General features: G+C 49.9%; 1 protein-coding gene across 6 annotated transcripts in view; it reads right to left on the bottom strand.

Moving 5' to 3' along the window:
- Slc45a1 (solute carrier family 45 member 1) overlaps positions 1 to 20,754 on the bottom strand; it is a 31,726-nt gene extending 10,972 nt beyond the window's left edge. For 2 of the 6 annotated variants that reach the window (XM_052716425.1, XM_052716427.1), the window contains exons 1-6: positions 20,621 to 20,753; positions 14,023 to 14,443; positions 13,439 to 13,531; positions 12,877 to 13,101; positions 7,447 to 8,186; positions 3,892 to 4,045 (exon numbers count right to left, since the gene is read on the bottom strand). In XM_052716425.1, the coding sequence (XP_052572385.1) occupies positions 3,892 to 4,045; positions 7,447 to 8,186; positions 12,877 to 13,101; positions 13,439 to 13,531; positions 14,023 to 14,419 (1,609 nt within the window). In that variant the 5' untranslated portion in view covers positions 14,420 to 14,443; positions 20,621 to 20,753. Of the gene's footprint in view, positions 1 to 3,891; positions 4,046 to 7,446; positions 8,187 to 12,876; positions 13,102 to 13,438; positions 13,532 to 14,022; positions 14,444 to 20,620 lie in introns of those variants that run through there. The other 4 variants (XM_052716426.1, XM_052716428.1, XM_052716430.1 and 1 more) reach the window with 4 other exon arrangements.
- Positions 20,755 to 21,651: the final 897 nt, after the last annotated feature.

Genomic DNA, 21,651 nt, shown 5'->3' with positions numbered 1-21,651 from the left:
TGCTGAGATGAAGCCACACACACATATAACCAAGAAGGATGGACAGCGGAATTCAAAAAACATCAACCATTTCCAGAATTTAAAATCCTGAATCATGACATGACACTAGTGGAATTCAGGTGTTTCTGGTACATGGACTGCTCTCACCAAATGTGAGGTTGAACTGTTGACCTTGTATACATCCTAGTTCACAAATGAGTCTGTCAGATATGCTAAGCCTATAGGCTGAAGATGATGCCCCAACACTGTGGAGAAACCTTAGGTGACTGTCCAGGCAGCTGGCTGTTTCTGTCAACTCACATTTTTTTGGAAGCTGCTTGCATGCACTTCCTGTTTTTATTTTTATTAGGTAATATTATTTCCTTCTTGGGTCTCTGAGGGAGTTGAAGATTAGTTAGTTATAGTTATAGTTTTTCTTGTTAAGAATTTCAGAAAAGGCCGGGCGGTGGTGGCGCACGCCTTTAATCCCAGCACTCGGGAGGCAGAGCCAGGCGGATCTCTGTGAGTTCGAGGCCAGCCTGGACTACCAAGTGAGTTCCAGGAAAGGTGCAAAGCTACACAGAGAAACCCTGTCTCGAAAAACCAAAAAAAAAAAAAAAAAAGAATTTCAGAAAAGAAACTCACTAAAGAGGTGTAAGTGTATAAATTTGAAAGACATTAAAAGACAGTTCTGTTAGTAATATATGTAGCATGAATCTTAAAGAATCTTATTAATAAAATCAAACCTGGGAGCCAGGTATTGGGTTAAAGCTGGAAGATCAGAGAGACAGAACAGGTCACAGCTTCCTCACCTCCACAGTTCCTCAGCTGGTCCTGTTTCCTCAAACTGGAAGCCTCTGTGTCCTCATCCCAATGGCTCTCAGCTGAACTGCTGCTCAAAAGCCTGAACGCTTAACCAGCCAAATGCTTAACCAGCCAAATGCTTCTAGTTTCTGGTCCTCACACCTTATAAACCTTTCTGCTTTCTACCATCACTCCCTGGGATTAAAGGCATGTGTCACAATGCCTGACTCTAAAAAATCCATGCCTGGCTGTTTCCAATGTGGCCTTGAACTCACAGAGATCCAGAGGGATTTCTACCCCTGGAATGCTAGGATTAAAGGTGTGAGTGCCACCATTTTCTAGCCTTTGTATCTAGTGGCTGTTCTGTCTCTGACCCCAGATAAGTTTATTAGGGTGCACAATATTTCGAGGAACACAATACCACCACAAATATAAGTTAGGATAGAAAGTGAATCAGGTACATTTTGGAATTACCAAAATAGGATAGACAATGGAATTATTTTCTCTGAATTTGTCAAATACAAATGGACTAGACATTTTTTTAGGTATTTATTGCTTGTCTATATGGTATATAGTTATTGTACTTTTGTATATAGTTTTTCTTATATTAGTTATAACTTTTTTTTATTAAAATAGAAAAGGGGAAATATGGTGATATTTTATTTGTACTGAAATGTGATTTTATTTGTATGTTAATAAATAAAGTTGCCTGGGGGTCAGAGCTAATAGCAAGCCATAGCAGAAGCTGGGCGGTGGTGGTGCATGCCTTTAATTTCAACTTGGGAGGCACAGCTAGGCAGATCTCTGTGTGTTCAAGGATACAGCCAGCATGGAGACACACGCCTTTAATTTTAATACCAACCACAGAGACCTGGAGGGCTGTACAACAGACAGTGACGAGGAGGTCATGTGGTTGGGTTTACAACCAATGAGAAGGCAGAACAGAAAGTCTATATAAAGACAAACACACAGGAAGTAGCTCTCTTTTGGAGAGGTCTCTTGGCTGAAGAGGCTAGCTGCAGCAGACGGGTAAGGCTCTTAGCTCTGACCTCTTGGGCTTTCATCTCTGCATTGGCTCTGTGTTTCTTAATTAACAAGATGGTTACATCTACATCCCTTCCTTCTGGCACTCTTACTAGACAGAAAGTAACACACGAAAGCTGGGCTTGGTGGCTCACACCTGTGAGCTCAGCACTTAAAACGTGAAGGCAAGAGGATTAGGAGTTCAAGTCCAGCCTGGGTCATGTTAGCCAGGGTCATGATGTTTTGTAAAGTGCCTCCATTTTGGTTGAAGTGTGGTAGTTCCCATAATGAGAGCAATTCAGTTTCCAGAACTATAAAGTTTGTTATTTCTAAACTCTTGCCTCCCTGACCCACAGACCCTCACCCAGTAAAGGCTGGCCAGGAATGTTTATCCATCACCTAACATCCTTTTTTTGTGTTTTGTCTCTACATAGTCCTGGCTGTCCTGGAACTCACTCTGTAGACCAGGCTGGCCTCAAACTCACAGAGATCCACCTGCCTCTGCCTCCTGGATGCTGGGATTAAGGTCATGTGTCACCACACCCAGCAGGGGAAAAATATATTAGGAAATGCAAACTGTGAGGTGGGCCTGATGTGTGTACTGATTCTGCTTCCAAGTGCCGCTCTTTGAAGACACCACTAACACCTTCCTTGGCTGAGGGCAGTGATGGTCAGGCCCTCTCAAGCCATAGTAAATGGTCACCACAATGTCTATGCCATCAAGTAATGTTGTTATAATCTATGTGTGTGTACTGTATGTGCTCACATATGTGAGTATACTTGCACATGTCCTCAGTCACTCTCCATCTTATTTCCTTAAGACAGGATCTCTCACTGAACCTGGAGCTCCTTGATTGGCTGGAATGGCTGGCCAGCAGCCCTAAGAGTCCTTCTGCCTTACTTTGTCAGTGCTGACGTCACAGATGCATGCTGCCAGGCCCAGCTTTTTTTTTTTTTTTTTTTTTTTTTTTTTTTGGTTTTTCGAGACAGGGTTTCTCTGTGTAGCTTTGCGCCTTTCCTGGATCTCGCTCTGTAGACCAGGCTGGCCTCGAACTCACAAAGATCCGCCTGCCTCTGCCTCCCGAGTGCTGGGATTAAAGGCGTGCGCCACCACCGCCCGGCAAGGCCCAGCTTTTTTATGTGGGTGCTGGGGAGCCAAACTCAGGTCCTCGTGCTTGTGTGGCAAGCACTGTATGACTGAGCCATCTCCCCGCTCAGTCACCTATTAAACAATTATTATCATTTAGTTTTGAGATAGGGTTTCAAGTTACAGGTGGGACCAGAACTTGCTACGTAGCCAAAAATAGCCCCTAAACTTCTGATCCCCCTGTCTCCGTCTCCTGAGTACTGGGATTTTAGACACACTTGGTTTATGCGGTGCTGAGAATGGAATCCACGCAAGCACTGTACCAAGTGAGTATATCTGTAGCCCACCAAATATTGTGAAACTCATTTCCACAACAGCAAAGTATGTCCCCACACAGATCCATCATTTAACCCTTCCCCGCCTTGGATGTCTGTGTCCCTATCCCAGCTGTTAGTGGCATAAGCTGTGCTCCACTAAACACCATCGCCTAGATTCTTGGTGCCAACCATGATTTTGGCTTACATGGGACTATTACTGGGCAGTGGTGGCACATCTCTTTAATCCCAGCACTCAGGAGGCAGAGGCAAGCAGATCTCTGAGGCCAGCCAGGGCTATGTAGAGAGACCCGGTCTCAAAAACAAAGTCTTGCCTGTGATTTTGGTTGTGTCCCTCTGAATGGCCGCCCTAACTCACACAATTTCTGTCATCCTCAGGCCTTCAGCAGCTCAACAAGTGAATGAAAGCCAAGCTGGAGTCTTTCACTAGTGCCAAGCCCTGGCAGTTTAAGAGCGCTGTCAAGTATGCAGACGGGTGGGGTCTGCATGCCTTCACATCTGAGGATGACATTCCAGGAAAGTGGGGTTCGTCACTTAACCTGGAGGAGAGCCTCCAGTGCAGGCTGAGGAATGTGAAAACCCCCGAGAAGTGGGGCTCTGTGCTCAGACCCAGTGCAGGCGGCACCCTGGCTGGACCTGGTCACAGACGGCGTCACAGCTCACCCAGAAAGTGGTTGACACAGAGATTTCGCAGTGCCTTGGGCATGTTGTAGATGGTGGAACAGAGGCGCCGCAGGGACAGTGGCTGTTCGGACTGCTCACTGGAGCCGGTCAGCTCGCTCTCGTACTTCACACCGTTCAGGAGGATGTTGGCGACCTGTAACAGAGACTGAGTCAGAGCCACTAGGCCCACATCCCGCCAGGGCGTGTGATGGAGTGTGCTGAGAAGCAAAACACAGACAGCTCACAGCACATGTTGTGGGGACCTCTGTCTTTTCTAACTTTTCATTTTATTTATTATTATTATTAGATGTGTGTGTGCGTGCATGGTGTGTGTGTGCGTGTGTGTACGTACATGTATGAGTGCAGGTGTGCACATGCCAGAGCACACATGTGGAAGTCAGAGGACAATTTTGGGAATCAGTTTTCTCCTACTGTGGGTTCCAGGGATCAACCTTAGGTCATCAGGCGTGTGCAGCAGGAACGTTTGCCTACCAGCTGAGCCATCTCCCTGGCCCCACTCTGCCTTCTTACAGGGTGGTAACCAAGGACCAGGCACCCCATGGGAGAGAAGAGCTGTGGGCTTCTTGACTGAGACCCAGGAGCAGCTAGAGGTGGAAGTTCATTGTGAGCACCCCACAGTGTGGCACAGGATCTCTCTGTCTCTCTGTCTCTCTGTCTCTGTCTCTCACTCTCACACACACACACACACACACAGGAAGTCCCTCAAAAAGTAGAGATAAAATTAAAATAAATACAGATCGGGGGAGAGGGACAGTCAGTAAATGCTGCCATGGAAACATGAGACCTGACTTCAAGCCTTAGAACTTGGGTTTAAAAAATGCCACATTTGCAATCCCAGCACTCAGGAGGCAGAGACAGGCAGATCTCTGGTCTTGCTGGGCTAGCCTGGCCTACTTGGCAAATTACAGGCCACTGAGAGACCCTGTATTAAAAAAACAAGGATGGTGTCTGAGGAACACCCAAAGTTGACCTCTGACCTCCACATACATGCACATATATGTGCACATGCACACATATGAAATACAGATCACCTCTAGCCCAACCAGCCGTCACCTTCTCTCCCATGGGAGAAGACTGTGAAAACTTACTTCAGAGGGACTGAAGACACACTGTTTAAAACCCTCTCCACACACAGGGGTCTCCTACCACATGGAGGACAGGGCAACCATGTCAGTGGACACCTCATCCCTCAAGGGGGTTCAGATCATGAGACACAGACTCCCACTGTCAGCAGAATGAACAGGATTTGGTTTATTTCAGGGACATAGCACTCAGTGGCCCCAGAAGGCCACTGGCATGGCTGCCAGCCCTTTTGAAATGAGGTTTCGTTCCCCAGCGCCTTGCCTGGGTTTGGGGCACCAACTCCTGTGGAGGAATCCTGGAATTGAGCTGTTTGGAGAAAAGGAGGCGGAAGCGCTACTCTGGCTGCGGACGGGGTGGCGCTGTGGACACTAGACTATCTTTTGTTGTTTTTCCAGACAGGGTTTCTCCGTGTAGTCCTGGCTGTCCTGGGAACTCACTCTGTAGACCAGGCTGGCCTCGAACTCACAGAGATCACCTGCCTCTGCCTCCCGAGTGCTGGGATTAAAGGCGTGTGCAATCACTGGTGGCAGCACCAGATTATTTTAGTGGGAAAAGGAAATAGGAAGCCTGTAGTTTGGGGCCCCAAAGCAGCCATAGCAACGAGACTTGTTCCCTACGCCTGCAGCAGGTGTGTTCGTACTCAGCTCACTTTTTTTTTAAATGCTCCCTAACCTCCCAGGTACTGGGATTACACACCATGTACCACCACACCTGTGTATGGGGAGAAGATTGAAATGTCGCTCTGCACATGCCAGACAAGCCCTCTACCAACTGAGGCACTTCTGCTCACAATTTTGACTATTTCCTCTCTTTCTTCCTTCCTTCCTTCCTTCCTTCCTTCCTTCCTTCCTTCCTTCCTTCCTTCCTTCCTTCCTTCCTTCCTAATGTGCATTGGTGTTTTGCCTACATGTATGTCTGTGTGAGAGTGTCAGGTCCCCTGCAACTGGAGTTACAGACAGTTGTGAGCCGCCATGTGGGTGCTGGGAACTGAACCTGGATCCTTTCCAAGAGCAGCCAGTGCTCTCGACTGCTGAGCCCTCTCTCTAGCTCAATTTTTACTATTTTCAAAGAACTTATGCCCAAACCACCCTGTGGACAGAACGGACACTGGGAGGGACCGGGAAAAGGGGATGCTGGGAGCCTCTGGTTCAGCTAAGACCTGAATCTAGGCGCCACCTGAGTTTTATGAAACAGGGTGTTCCACAAAGGGTCAGAGACGCTACCAAATGTCACCAAAGGAAGGAGACAAGCCCTTGATTTGTGCAGCTAGGAAACGCTGCCTCTGGCAATACTGGGCTGAAACACTGTCCAGCTCATGGGTGCCCTCCACATTTGGACCTCTGCAGTCTTCCCTGGGGGGAGCAGAGCCCTTCCTCCAGCAGAGGCAGGGGTCCTGGCTCAGCCAGGCTGTGGTATCTGTGGCCTGAGCAAAGTGTCTCACTGGGTCATGCTCCAATCTACCTGGCCCCAGAACAACCTCCCTGAAGGGACCTGGACCGGATAGATGCTTCATAGGGCTGTGGCCGAGAAACCCCAAGTTCCTAGTCTCTCTCCTCCGGTGAGGGACCCAAGGCCAAAGGGGAACAGACACTGTTTACCTAAATAAGAGGACAGCTTAAAGGAGCCTCCTCCTCAAGGTGGAGAGTGCTGAGTGTGTGTGTGTGTGTGTGTGTGTGTGTGTGTGTGTGTGTGCTCCAGCACACATATGTATGTGGATACAGGCACACATATGTACATGTAGAGGCCAGAGGACAGCCTCAGGTGTGGTTCCTCAGGTGTGTTTCACCACACCAGCCCTTTACATGGGTTCTGGGGATCAAAGTCAGGTCCTCGTACTTTCAAGACAAGCACTTAACCAACTTGGGCCCTGAAAGTAACCTCCAATGGCCACCAATAACCTCATGGCCAATTTGACATACACTAAAGGCACTTCTAACAGCCTTCCAGAAGATTCTGTCCCTTTGCAGAAGACATCATTGAGCATGCAACCTTTCGGAGTCAGCGTGTGTCAGACATGAGCAGGGGTAACTGTTCCCACTGGAGACGTCCCAGAGACACCACAGGCTGCCATGGTGTTAACCTTCAAGACTCAGATCTGTTGGCACCATATTCAAGGGGCCCATGTGGGCAGTGGCCGGACTACTGAGGGGAAGTGCTAGAAACTGGCGGCACATGCACAGCACTTTCTGTGGTCTGTGAACCACACCCTCTAGAGGGGTGGTTCTGGCCTCAGTTTCTTTGGGGAAGACATGGCAGTATGTAGAGGACTGCCAGTGAGTCACAAGTCCTGTCCTGATCATCTGGGGACTCGGACATCCCAGAGTCACCTACCCACGTGCAAAGGAAGACATCTCTGAGGCCGCACTCCCCCTCAGCCTCTGACAACAGAGGCAGCCACACAGGCTGGACCATCAGGTCCTTGCCTCCCCCTTGACATCTGTCTGCTTTTACCTGCTGACTGAAGGTCACATTCCTTCTCCTGCTGGTTTCAGGCCCATTTCCTCCAGCCACATCTGGGAGAGCCAAGGTCTGGGGCCGCTTCAGGATCCCTGAGGCCCGTGGTTTAGAGGTGTCCAGGGAGCCTACCCTTAGCACATCTCCATCCGAGCCCAAGGTCAGGGCCCCCTCTCTCCTCTCCAGCAGCCCCCTCTCCTGGCAGTAGAAGCCATCGGGTGCCCGGGGAAAGCTGACACTGATGGCCTGGCTGGGGACGCTGCTGGGGAGAGCCAGGTAACTGTCGTGGCCCGCCGTGAAGCAGTCGATGAGTACGCTGTCTATGTTGGAGGTGCCAAAGGATGATGCGAACTCATTGATGCCTGTGAGGGAGTTGTCCCTGCTGATGAAGCTGCCGTACTTGGGGGTGAGGGGGCTGGGCGGTGAGATGGGTCTGGAGAAGCTGGCATACAGGCTGGTGGCTGTCGTAGTGGAGAGGGTGTCGCCAGCCCCCTCCTCCAACAGGACAGGTGGGGAGGGGGGCAACGGGAGGCTTGGGCTCTTCATAGCGGTCCTCTTCTCACCCAGGGGCCGCAGGGGCCTCTCAGGGATGCTAATCAGGGTGAGTACGGTGGTGATGCTCAGGGTGATGGCCGTGAAGATATAGATGACACGGAGCTGACCCCCCAGGGCCCTCCCGAAGCCGGTTTTGTCCCAGTGGATGCCACCAACCACATAGCCGAACCCTCCTCCAAGACCTGTGGAGAGAAAAAGGATTCAGTGTCCTTTCCAACCCAGACAGGCAAGGAGGGTCCCCAGGAAAGGTGGAACTACTTCTTAAGAAGGATGTTAAAGTAGCGAAGTCCATTCCAAGGACCTGATGCAGTGTCTGTCCCAACTACACCCCAGCAAGTGAGGAAGGGGTTCTGAGTCACCCCCAGGGCTGTTCCTGACACACCCTCCAGGGCCAGCTGACTTCTCTCTTCTCCACATTAACCTTGGGCCTTGGCTCCAGGGCAGGGAACAGAAGGACAAACTGCCAACCTGTCCTTCCATCAGAAAGGAAGTGTGTTAGAGTCATGGAAGGGGCTGCTGGGACCCAGCTATTCCTTTGCTTCCAGACGCATCCAGCTTCACGGCAGCACAAACACGCCAAGTCCTCATCTTCAGCACACAAGCCCGTGTGTGCATGAGCATGTCCCTTGATTTCATCCTTGTGCGGGGCCACCTCCAAGGATGGCTCTGGGTTCTAGGGATGGAGCTGAAGTCACCAGGCTTGGCAGCAAGTGCCTTTACCCACCGAGCCATCTCGTGGGTAAATTTGGAGTCCTTGCAATCAGCTTTTAGTGCGTCTTTTGGGAGAACCATTGAAGATTTGTGACCCTTAAACAAGGGCGGTGTCATATGGATGTTATTAATTTGATTTTATATTGAAATTAATCTATTACTGTATGTGTGTAGCCCTGGCTCACTATATAGACCAGGCTGGCCTCAAACTCAGAGATCTGCCTGCCTCTGTCTCCCAAGTGCTGGCATTAAACACATACTCACCACACATGGCTCTATTTTTCAATTTTTTGTTTATTTACTTTTACTTTATGTGTATGTTTGCGAGCCTGCTTGAGTTTATGGACATCACATGTGTACAGGAGGCTGTGGTAGCCAGGAGAAGGTGTCAGATCTCTCGGATCTGGAGTTACAGGTGCTGTGAGCCCAGGTCCTCTGCAAGAGCAATCAGTGTTCTCAGCCACTGAGCTATCTCGTCAACCCCCTAAACTGCTATTTTTAAACGGGACATTTTCCCCCTTCCATGTCATTTTGTTATACGTGTTTTACCTAGGAAAGCTAAGGTTCCTAATTTTTTGTTGTCAATTTAAACATTTCGAATTAAATTTTTATTAATTTTAGTGTGTGTGTGTGTGTGTGTGTGTGTGTGTGTGTGTGTGTGTGTGTGTGTTGGGGGGTGCATACCACAGTGTGCATGTGGAGGTCAGAGGTCAACTTGTAAGATTTTGTCCCCTTCTCCCCGCATGTGGGTTCTGGGGATCAGACTCAATGTGTCAGGCCTGGTGACAGGTAGGTACCTTTACCCCCTGAGCCACTGTGATGCCCCTTCTTGTTGTTTTGAGACAGAATCTTGCTGTGCAGCCATGGCCCGCCTGGGACTCACTATGTAGACCAGGCTGGGTTTGAACTCGGGAGACCCTCCTGCCTCTGTCTCCCCAGGTGCTGGGGCATAGTCACCACACTTGAATTATTCTCCCTGCATCACTGGATCAAACCTGCAGCCTTGGGAGTGCCAGGCTAGTGCTCTGCCACTGAGCTACATCCGAGCTCTGACTTTATCACAGAATGCTGACAACCCAGCATTCTGCTGAGTCCTCACACTGCTTTGTAGGTACGTCCCGGGAAGTCTCAGTAGGTGTGACAAAGGTGACTTCTTGCCCTCTGCTACTGCCTCAGAGCAGTCCCTCTGTGGGATCAGTGCATTCTTGCCTTGTCCTGACTTTGGTAGGGACACTTCTCATGTCATCAGGCACCCACACACCTGTGTGTGTGAACACAGCATGCGTGCACTAGCATGAATACTCCGGATTTTTGTTTGCACATTTTGAATTTGTGAGACCATCGACTCAAAAACAGTTTGTGAATAACCTCAAGCTAATTCTTAAGGCATTTTTACAGTCATTCAAGAATTTGTCCAGGACAAATGAAGATTGACTTGCTCCGGGCATGAGGCCCAGCCGCGGTGGCACAGGGTAACCTCAGTCTTTTATTTTATTTTATTTTTTTGGTCAGGGCTGCTTAGCCCCTCATCGCCTGCATGTCCTTGGATTCTGGTGGGTTGTGCTGGCTAACGTAGGTCAACTTGACAAAAACCATAGTCTTCTGAGAGGAGGGAACCTCTGTTGAGAAAATGCCTCCACAGATTAGTGATTGATGGGGAGGGCACAGCCCATGGTGGGTGGAGCCACCCTGGGCTGCTGGGCTCTAAGATTCTATAAGAAAGCAGGCTGAGCAGGCCATAAGGAGCAAGCCAGTAAGCAGTGTTCCTCCACGGCCTCTGCATCAGCTCCTGCCTCCAGGTCCCTGCCCTGCTTGAGTTCCTGCCCTGACTTCCTTCAGTGATGGATTACAATGTGGAAGTGTAAGCCCAATTAACCCTTTCCTCCCCAACTTGCCTTTTGGTGTTTCATCACAATAATAGAAACCCTAACCAGGGCATGGGTTTTCACTGGGTAAAGTGCACTCAGCCAGGCACTGAGGTGTTGTCTAATGTCCTGAGTATGAGAAGGCTGAGGTTGCCTTGTGGAGGAAGGCATGTCACATGAGGTATGTTCAGGCATAAGCCACAGTATTGCGAGCCACCAGGCCAGTGTTAGGGAAAAGACAGTATGTACCCATAGTGTCTTTAAGCCAAACGAGGTAAACAAGGCTGGGCAGGGTCAGTTGATGTGACCAGAAGGTTTCAGGAATGCTTGCTGAATCAGCATTTGCCTTGCCCTGGAAGGAACATGGCTGCTGCAAATAAGGAGACTAAACCACACTGTGCACGCACGTGTACTTCACACGTACGCAGTGGCGCTTCCATCCAGAAGGCCGGAATCCTGGCTTTTAAAATATCCAGGGGAGAAAAAACTGCCTGTACTAAGTGTATACAGACTGATGTCATTCTCTAAATAATACAGTTTGATGATTATTTACGTGGGATGTGTGTGTCCATGGTGTATATGTGTGTGTGTGTGTGTTGTATGCATGTGTGTTTGTGTGCATGTGTGTATATATTGGTAAACATCTGTGTGTGTGTGTGTGTGTGTGTGTGTGTGTGTGTGTGTGTATGTGTGTATGTGTGTGTGTGTGTGTGTATGTGTGTGTTGTATATGCGTGTTCGGGTATTTATAAATGTGTTTGGAAGCCAGAAGCCAGTGTTGAGTTCTTTCTCTGTTACTTTTTACTTTTTTTTTTTTTTTTTTTAAAGACAGGGTCTCAGGAGCCAGGCAGTGGTGGTGCATGCCTTTATCTCAGCACTCTGGATCTTTGTGAGTTCAAGGCCAGCCTGGTCTACAAAGTGAGTTCCAGGACAGCCAGGGCTGTTACACCAAAAAATCTTGTCTTAGTGAAAAAAAAAAAAAAAAAAAAAAAAAAAAAGACAGGGTCTCACTACATTACTATGTAGCTCTGACTGGCCTGGAACTCGCTCTGTAGACCAGGCTGACCTCAAATTCAGAGACCCACCTGCCTCTGCCTCCTGAGTGTTGGAATTAAAGTCATGCACTATACATGCCCAACCTTTTTAAGTTTTAAAAATACTTATTGTCTTTATATGCTTATTTTAAAATTATGTGTATGGAGGGGTTGTCAGAGTGTGTGAGTGCGGATGGGCACAGAGGCAGGAGGGGGCACTGGGTCACCTGGAGCTGCAGTTACAGGTGGGTGAATTTCCATGTGGGTGATGGGAACTGACTTAGCCTCTCTGAAAGAACAGTAAACATTTCAACTGCTGTGCCACCTCTCCAGCCTCCCCATGCCCCCCTGCTCCCACAAATGCTTTTAGGATAGTTCCTTTTTTTTTTTTTTTTGGTTTTTCGAGACAGGGTTTCTCTGTGTAGCTTTGCGCCTTTTCCTGGAACTCACTTGGTAGCCCAGGCTGGCCTCGAACTCACAGAGATCTGCCTGCCTCTGCCTCCCAAGTGCTGGGATTAAAGGCGTGCGCCACCACTGCCCAGCAGGACAGTTTCTTGGCTTATTTATTAATTTGAGAGAGGATCTCACTGTGTAGCCCTGGCTGGCTTGGAATTCACTATGTAAACCAGGTTGGTCTTGAACTTAACAACGATATGTATGTTTCCTTAGTGCTGGGATTAAAGGAATACACCACCCCCTACTTGTGTGTTTTCTCTCTCTCTCCTCTCTCTCTTGTTAGGGTCTCATGTATCCCAGTTTAATTTCACACTACGTAGTCTACAGTGAGTTTGAACTCGTGTCTCTGTCTCTCCCTCCTGAATGTTGGGATTCCTGGCGTGCACCACCACACCTAGTTTATGAAGTGTAGGGAACTCTAGGGTTCTGTGCCTGCTGGAAGCACTGTACCTACTGAGCTACATTCCCAGTTCCAAGGTAAGTATTTTCTGTTCATCTATTTCGGGGCTGTGGTGTGTGTGCCTTGGTGCATGTGTGGAGGTCAGAGGACAATTTGTGGGAGTTAGTTCTCTCCTCCCACCACGTGGGTCCTGAGAGTCAGTCTCAGGTCAAGCACCTCTACCAAAGATAAATGGTTTTGATCACTTCAGTGCCGACCTGTATATTTGAATTTCACCAACTCATTTTAAAATCTAGAGGTAAGGAAGGAGCCCCTCTCCTCCCTGCTCTCCCCCTCCCCCTCCCCACCAAGGGACACACATCTGAACAAGGCTGTGCTATAGCCTTGCCTGGGGGAAAAGCACTCACCTGCCATGAGGGCGTGGATGTTCAGGCCTCGGTCCTGGTCCACAGGGCCACACACATCCATCATGTAGGCGTGGCTGGGGTTATCTGCTGAGTCGGCACTGAAGTCCATCAACACCACCCCGCACACGGTCAGGAGGATGCCCCACTTGTGGTTGGTGGCTGTGTCAGCCAGGGCCATGCCAATGTCCCTTCCATTGAGCAGGAGTGACAGGCCCAGTAATGCCCCTGGAGACAGAGAGACAAAGTCACCAGAGAAAATGGAGCCGTTCTCTGTCCCTGCGGCTCGCTTCCTGAGCTGAGACTCAGGACTTAGAGAGGAGCCCAGACCCACAGCGTGCTCTCACTCAGGCCAAGGTTTGCCTCCCATCAAGCCGAGCAAGGACAAGATGAGCTTTATTAGCTTATTAAAACAAACAAACAAACAAAAACTAAATGATTTATTCTTCGTGTTGGCTCAGGCAAGGTTGGCCCCGGGGCTGCCTGGGAACTGCTTGAGGGCCTCCCCCCCCACACACACACTTTTTTTGTTTGTTTCTTTCCGTTTTATTTCCAAACAACAGACCTATCGCCAGGACAAGAATGAAAGGGCGTCTCCTTCCAAACCTTGAGGTACATCGGTCACTCCAGGCGCCCAGCAGAGGCTGCAGCAGGAATCCTGAAACAGAGCAGGCGGGGGTTACTGCCAGGGCCCCCAGCGCAGCGCCGCGGATGCTGAGTCAGCGGCTCCCAAGGCACCGCGCGCAAGCCAATATTCCACGGCCCCGAACCGTGAAAGTAACGAGAGGGCAGGCTGCGAACGGAAGCCGAGTCCAGCCGCCGGCGCCACCCTGGACCTGCTGTACAAGACACCAAGCCGGGGGACCTTCCTTGGGAATCCCAGCAAACCCCGCCCCTCGTGGAGAGCTAGGAGCGTGTTAGGTGATGTCGTCCTGGGCCTGCCTAATGTCCGTCCTACCCTCCAGTGCAGATCAAAAAACTCAGAATACAGGATGTGACCGGCCACACCTGTGTTCCCCCACAACCCCATCCATACTAAGGAGTGGAACTCAGCTCCTCCCTCGTCCCCTCAGGTCCCTCAAGCTGCTTCAGCAGAGGCTTCGGGAAGCTTCCGGAGCTTTCCAGAGGCCGTCCACCATCGGGGCTCACCGAGGATGGGGCTGATGAACCACACTAGGCTGTAGAGCTGGTCAGGCAGGCCCATTTGCAGGAGTACCGGAGTGACGTACGCGGTCTCCATGGCGTAGCTGAACTCGATGCCAAACAGAATGCAGCCGTTGAAGAGCAGCTCCCGAAACGACCTCTGCGGGTGCAAGTCTCCAAAGTCCACCAGCTCAATGGGACACGGGGTGTTGGGAGGTGGGGGTGGAGAGGGTCGAATGTACTTCCTCCTCTTGGGGTGGCGTTTGAAGTTGTTGGCCCGGTGACTGATGTGCCGCGTCACAGACCCTGAGTAGCTGGAGATGGGAGACTTCCAGAAGTCCTGAGGAGCCACACTGGGGAAGAGGGCCTCTCCCGGAGGGGTGCTGCCTGCTGGGGGGATCATCGTAGGCAGGGCTGGTAGGTGCTGCTGTGGGGGAAGCCCATTAAGGGACGACAGTTACTTCACTGCGGTCTATGCGGAGGCCTCCATCTTCCCCAAGAGCCTCTTGCCTCCCTCGCTTGCCATGCCCGTAGGGAAAGCTGAGATCGCACTGAATACTTCAGAATTCATCGTCTGCCTCTCCAACCCCAGCATTCCGTCCCCAAGTCCAGCCCAGTGCCCAGGGGCTGGAGCAGGCTCCCTCTTCCCTTAGAGAGAGAACCCCAGCCACCAGCCTCCTGTAGCACTCCAGGGGACACTCCAGATAGTCTGAGTCAGGACAGGCACACAAAATGACCTTCTCGCAGGGGCCTTAGAAGATCTTGCCTTTCCTTGAGGGTCCCACAGGACTAGACCCCCAAAAAGACTAGGCATGGGTTAGGAGCCACCTGGGGCTGAGCACTGAACCGCTCATCGTGAGGAGACAGTCCCTCCTTCATGGGGTGAAAAGTCACAGCTGATCAGCTCAATTCCTGTGTTTATATTGACTCCTTTACAGGAGCCAAAGGGGCCAGACGCCTGCCTCAAAGCAGCGGTGTGTGTGTGTGTGTGTGTGTGTGTGTGTGTGTGTGTGTGTGTGTGTGTGGTGTGGTGTGGGTGGGTCATGAGCCCTTTCCTTTAAACTATTATTGGCAAGTGAATTTTCAGCCAAGACAAGAACTTGTGTGGTGTTTGAACTGCTCTCCGTAAGGAAGTCTGGCTGGGAATGTAGCTCAGGGCTGGAGCCCCTGCCTCATGTGTTCCAGGCCTGGGCTCCACCTCTAGTGCCAGAAACGAAGGACAAATAGACACAGCAGTGTGGGGTGAGAAACAGAGAAATTTTTACATCACCCAGAGCCTAGTAGGGAATTAGGAATGCAAAAGCCTCCCCCTGTCCTCTCTCCTTTGCCCTTTCCTCTCTGCCCTCCAGGGTTTGCTGCCCAGACCCTTCTCTGAGCATCCCTTGCTCTTGGCTATTTTGAAACAAACCTAGATTAAATTAAAGGAAGTGATTGCTCTGACTCACGCTGTAACCACCATTGTTTTCCCGCAACACAGGGAGAGGAAAGCTGAGGCCAGAGTGGGAGGAACAGAGACCTGGAGCGAGGAAGTCCCAGAACTCTGCTGGATGTCCACCTCACCCACCCGATGGAAAAGCCATTGACACTCTCCTTTGAAGTCCTTCCTGAGAGGCAGGCACCCAAACCACAGTGCTTTTTTCAGCCTTGGGGGTCCTGATGACAGCATCATTTATCAAGACAAACATCACCGGCTTTCCTCTGAGACTAGGGTTAAGCCTCAGCTTGAAGCCCTTGTTTCTGATACTTACTATGCCACTTTCCATCCCACCACTGATGCCACAAAAATTCCACCCCATGTGTGTTCAGAGCTCCTTGCCCTACCCTGTAACTCAGGCATCTCCTCAGAAACGACCAGTAGCGGAAATGATTGCACATAGAGATAGCAGGATTCAGAACACCAACTCATCTACCCTCCATCCATTCACCCTTTATCTGTCTACTCTCTGTCCATTCACCTATCCTTCCATCTACCCACCTATCTTATCAACTGCCCTCCATCCACCCACTATCCATCTACCTCTCCACCATATATCCATTCATCTATCCATCAATTTACCGTCCACCCATCCACCCCATTCATCCACTATCTATTTTTCTATCTACCCACATCTACCTATCCATCCATCCATACATGCATACATCTACCCTCCATCCATGTACTCTCTATCCATCCACCTACCCTCCATCTATTCATCCATCTACCTATCCATACATACATACACCCTCCACTCATCCATCTACCCTCTATCTGTCCATCCATCTATTCATCTACCTATCTATCCATATATTCATCCTCCACCCATCTGTCTACCATCCATCCATCCATCCACCTATCCATCCATCTACCTTCCATCCATCCATCCACCCTCCACCCATCCATCTACCCTCCACCCACCCATCCATCCATCAATCTACCTTCCATCCATCCATCCACCATCCACCTTCCATCGATTCATTCATACATCCATACATCCTCTACCCATTCACCATCTATCTATTCACCAGTCTTCTATCTACTCTCTTTCAATTCATCATCCATTCACCCACCTGCTTACCACCCATCCACCATCTATTCATCATCCATCCATCTGTCCAGGCAACGTCTACTGACTCACATTCTCATCTATCCACCTCCCCACCCACCCGATTCAGATATCCTCCCATGTGACTAAGTTCTGAGGATCAAGACATGCAGCTCACAGAGAAAGAATAATGGCATAGTTCTTGCCTTCAAGTTAGGTGAGAAAGTGAAGGAAAACGTTCCAAGCAGTGGAAATCTTCCATACGAACGAGAAAGAACTAACTGCTGGCCACAGTGAGGGTGTGGAGCGAGATGAAGTCACCAGTAAAACATTCGCTGATGGCGAAGGACCTTGAAGCCTTGGCTAAGAGGTGCATTTTACATGCGGTGACATGGCGGAGCTCACTCCTCTGTAACTTCAATAATCACTTATCTGGTGACCTTAAAGACACCGCTGGGTAAAACGAGGACAGGTGAGCCAGAGAACTACGTAGACAAGTAATGCTTCATTTAAAATATAGTCTACTTACGAAGATGAACTCAAGATTAAGGTTTTAGGGGCTAGAGTGATAGCTCAGTGGTCAAGGCCCTTGCCGCCAAGCCTGAAGACCTGCGTTCTACCCCTAGGCCCCACGTGGCAGGAGAGAGCCAGCTCCTGCAAGTTGTCCTCTGGCCTGGACCCGCACACTCTACCATTAAATGAATACATGCATACAATTCTTGTTGTTGGAGATGAATAATTTCAAAAAGCTCAAGCTTGTGTGTGTGTCCTTCCTCTAGCTCAGGGGCTTCTGTAAAGTGAGACCTGTCATGTGACCAGCCCTCCTTCCAGAGCACAGGGAGGTGCTAGTGGCACCTGGAGCTTCACACTTGGGAAGTCCAGAACCCTCGGAGCCAGCGTCTTTGACACTGGAGTGCTGAGAGCTTAGTCCAGCTGTATCCGTCGGCCACAACACACATTCCCCTTCAAGGGACCTGTTCCTGGGATCTCCCCCTTTCAGCGACACAGTCTCTTATGCTCTCTTTACTATCCATATTCTCCCCAGAATAAAGTTCACACAAGTACACATGTGTTAGGAACTACCCCCTTAGCTGGGCGGTGGTGGCACACACTTTTAATTCCAGCACTTGGGAGGCAGAGGCAGGAAGATCTCTGTGAGTTCAAGGCCAGCCTGGTCTACATTTTGAGTTCCAGGACAGCCACAGCTACATAGTAAGACCTTGTCTTAAAAAACAACAACAACAAACCCCACAAACAAACAAACAAACAAACAAACAGCTGTCCCTTTGACTCAGAACGGAGGGCTGTGTTTCCAGTCTGGACAATCCTGCACCAGCAGTGGGAGAACCTTCCAGACGCTGCTTGAGATGGACTATGTACATGGGCTGCTCCTCTAATAGCAGTAGAAGTCCACCATCATCTCCCACCACTCCTCTTTAAACAGGACCTGCTGGACTGGAGAGATGGCTCAGAGGTTAAGAGCACTGGCTGTTCTTCCAGAGGTCCTGAGTTCAATTCCCAGCAACCACATGGTGGCTCACAACCATCTGTAATGAGATCTGGTGCCCTCTTCTGGCCTGCAGGCAAACTGTATACATAATAAATAAATTAAAAAAATAAAATAAAATAAACAGGGCCTGCAGCCTGTCCTGGAAAAAGCAGACACTTCCCTCCAGTGGTTCTCAACCTTCCTAATGCTGCCACCCTTTAATACAGTTCCTCATGCTGTGGTGACCCCCAACCATAAAATTATTTTTGCTGATACTTCATAACTGTAATTTTACTACTGTTATCAATTGTAATGTAAGCTAGGTGGTGGTGACACACGCCTTTAATCCCAGCACTCTGAAGGCAGAGGCAGGCAGATCTCTGAGTTAAGGCCAGCCTGGTCTACAGAGAGAGTTCCAGGACAGCCAGGGCTACACAGAGAAACCCTGTCTCAAAAACAAATCAAAACAAAGCAACTCCCCGAAACCTTTAAATATTTGTGTTTTCCTATGGTTTTAGGTGACCCCAAAGGGTTGAGACCCACAGGTTGAGAACTATAGGTCTGGTACATGAACCAGAACTAACCCCGACTTTGAAAAACGTCTTTACTCAGCTTCCTGTTTGCATTGGAGTCAGGTCAGAATAACCTTTTTTAAAATGTAACTGCTGTGTGTGTGCGTACGTGTGCACATGGGTGTGTTTGTGCGCGTGTGAGCGTGTTTGCACTTATGTGTGTATGTACACGAACCATGACACCCATGTGTAAGCTGGAGGACAGCTTGCAGGAGCCAGCCTCTCCTCCCACCGTCTTAGTCCCCGAGATGGCCTCGGGTTGTCAGACTCGGTGGCAGCTTCGTCTGCCGGCTCAACTGTCTTACCAGTCCCAGGGTCAGCGTTCTTTAGTAAAAATGTATTTTTCTGGGCTGGAGAGATGGCTCAGGGGCTAAGACCACTGGCTGCTCTTGACTAGAACCTGAGTTAGTTCCCAGCACCCACGTCAGGTGGTTCCCAACCACCTGTAACTCCAGCTCCAGGGATCTGATGCTCTCTTCTTGCTTCCCAGGCACTGGCATGCATGGGTGCACACACACACACACACACACACACACACACACACACACACACCCCACACGAAAATAAAAGTTAAAAGTAAAAAGTGTGTTAGTTAAGAGCTTTGCAAAATTTTACACTAAGAAGAATTTTTTTTTTTTTTGTTTTTTTTTTTTTGGTTTTTCGAGACAGGGTTTCTCTGTGTAGCTTTGCGCCTTTCCTGGGACTCACTTGGTAGCCCAGGCTGGCCTCGAACTCACAGAAATCCGCCTGGCTCTGCCTCCCGAGTGCTGGGATTAAAGGCGTGCGCCACCACCGCCCGGCACCAAATTTTTTAAAGTTGCTTTTCTGTGGGCATTGAGATGGCTCAGTGGTGAAGGTCCTCATCTTCCACCTTGTTTAGATACAGGATCTCTGGCTTGTGGCAGGATACACCAGGCTAGCCCACCATGAGCTTCTGTGGATTCCCTATCCCCACCTCCCATCTCACCCTAGGAGTGCCAGGATTGTAAGCACTTGATATCGTAACTCGTGGCTTTAAATGGGAGCCGGGGATTCAAATTCAGGTCTTCATGTCTATGCAGCAATTTCTTCCCCCACTGAGCATCCCCAGCCTGTTAGGGGCTGTTCAACAGCACCCGATTCACAACAGAAGCGACATCCGGGGAACTCGAATCCTTAAGCGCATCTTACTTGGAACCAACCCATTTTCTCCTTTCTCTTCTCTATAAAAAAAAAAAAGTGGGGGGCGGGGGGGGCTTACACCTGTGGGGTTGTTGGGTACCACTTCCCTTTTACTTCCTACAGATTCTCAAAGCTGATCGCTCAGGCCTCTTCCTAGACCCTTAAACGCTGTGTTGGCCTTAGAGGGATACCGTCAGTAAACTACTGACCCGAGGCCCAGTTCTCATACTTCTGGGACTTTCACTCTTTCCGAGGGCCAACTTGTCCCCAAAGTCCCGGCCAGGAGCTCACTAACTTGGGTTTCATCAGCACCTAACTCTATTTCCCATAAGAACAGAAAAACAAACGTTATAACTCCAGGAGCCGTGAGAGGTTGTTTATTATCGAGGAGGGAATCAAGGGAACGCCTGTTAGCCTCTGTATTTCCCTGTATGTCACCCTCAGTTGTATGACTCAGGACAGCGCTAAGATGACAGGGTGCTCTTCCCAGGAACCCAGACATCCTGGGAGACGTTTGACCACAATCCCTGGCCAGCCAAAGGGCTCAGCCTCAGCGAGGAGGTGAACCGGAAGCTGATGACACCTGCCCAGGTAGCCGGGAACAGGCCTGGGGCTCAATCCACATAGCAGAAGCTGGGGGCAAATTTCACCAGACTGCCTCTCCCGCTAGGCCTGTGGCTGCTTCACCCTGGAGGCTCCATTCTCAGCTTAATTCACTAGACACCCAAGAAGAACAAAGGTCCCCATGTCCGTCTGGAGCCCCCAGCCTGGGCACGGGGATCATCCTGGGGCCTAAGCTGCAATGCTCCAGGCGCAAAGCCGGGGAACTGGGTGGAGGGAGCAGGAGAAAACGCCGGTACCTGTGCGTCCAGACGGGAGGCATCCCTTTCCCAGGCGGGGCTCCTGGTTCTTCGGGGTATAGCTCCGTCCCAGCCCAGCGCCCCCAGCCCCGCCGCGGCAGCTGCAGCATCACCCCGCGGGGCGGGGCTGTGACGTCATGGCTGCATCCTGCCGCTTGGTCCCGCAGAGCATCCTTAAAGCAGCAACCGCGCCAGCGCACCTTTGGGGACAGCCCAGGTCGATGGGCAGAATGCAGAAACAGGAAGCACTGTGACTTGGTGGGGCCCATCCTCAAAAAACATGTAATAGTTTACTTTTCCATGGTCGTAAATGCATTATAAAAGCGCTTGCCCGAGCCTGTGAGCGTTCTCCCTGGCCCCATTTTGAGGGGAATGCATACGTTTTTGTGTCTTTAATTGTAAGTAAACAGTCATGTGCGCATTTATAGGTAAACATGTGCTCCCTAAATAATTGTGCCCACTGCACTAAACCAATCACCAGAAGTATCTCATTCATTGTTCTGGTCACAAATCCATCAGGTGGCTGAGCTATGCCATGCTTTATTCTAGACCCCCTGGTATAAAGAAAAGAGAGTGGTGGACCTCCTGACCTCAGGGCTGATAGGTTAGGGTGGAAGATAACATTTAATAGGATAAATAATATAAGTAGGGGCTGGAGAGATGGCTTCCATGGCAAAGGCACTTGCCAAGCAAGTCTGGAGATCTGAGTTTAGTTCCTGGAACCCACTAAAGGTAGAAGAATAGACAACTCTATTAAGTTGTCCCCTGACCTCCCCCATGGCATCTGCGTACACACACACACACACACACACACACACACACACACAATAAGTGAAGACATCTTAAAGAGATGCTGGGTTGGACACTATCACTGAGCGACACCTCCTGTTGTCATTTTCTAAGAGCAGGAGAGGCTGGCTACATTCTATGCTGCAAAGAGTATAAAGCTTGTGGTTTGAAAGAAAATGGCTCCCAAAGATAGCGGCACTATTAGGAGGTGTGGCTTTGTGGGAGTAGGTGTGCTCCTGCTG

This window comes from Peromyscus californicus, unplaced genomic scaffold (genome assembly GCF_007827085.1).
Source record: "Peromyscus californicus insignis strain IS unplaced genomic scaffold, ASM782708v3 Scaffold_5__1_contigs__length_169319896, whole genome shotgun sequence".
NCBI lineage: Eukaryota > Metazoa > Chordata > Mammalia > Rodentia > Cricetidae > Peromyscus > Peromyscus californicus.
The sequence above is the reverse complement of the archived record's forward strand: the minus strand, read 5'-3'. Positions and strand labels throughout refer to the sequence as shown.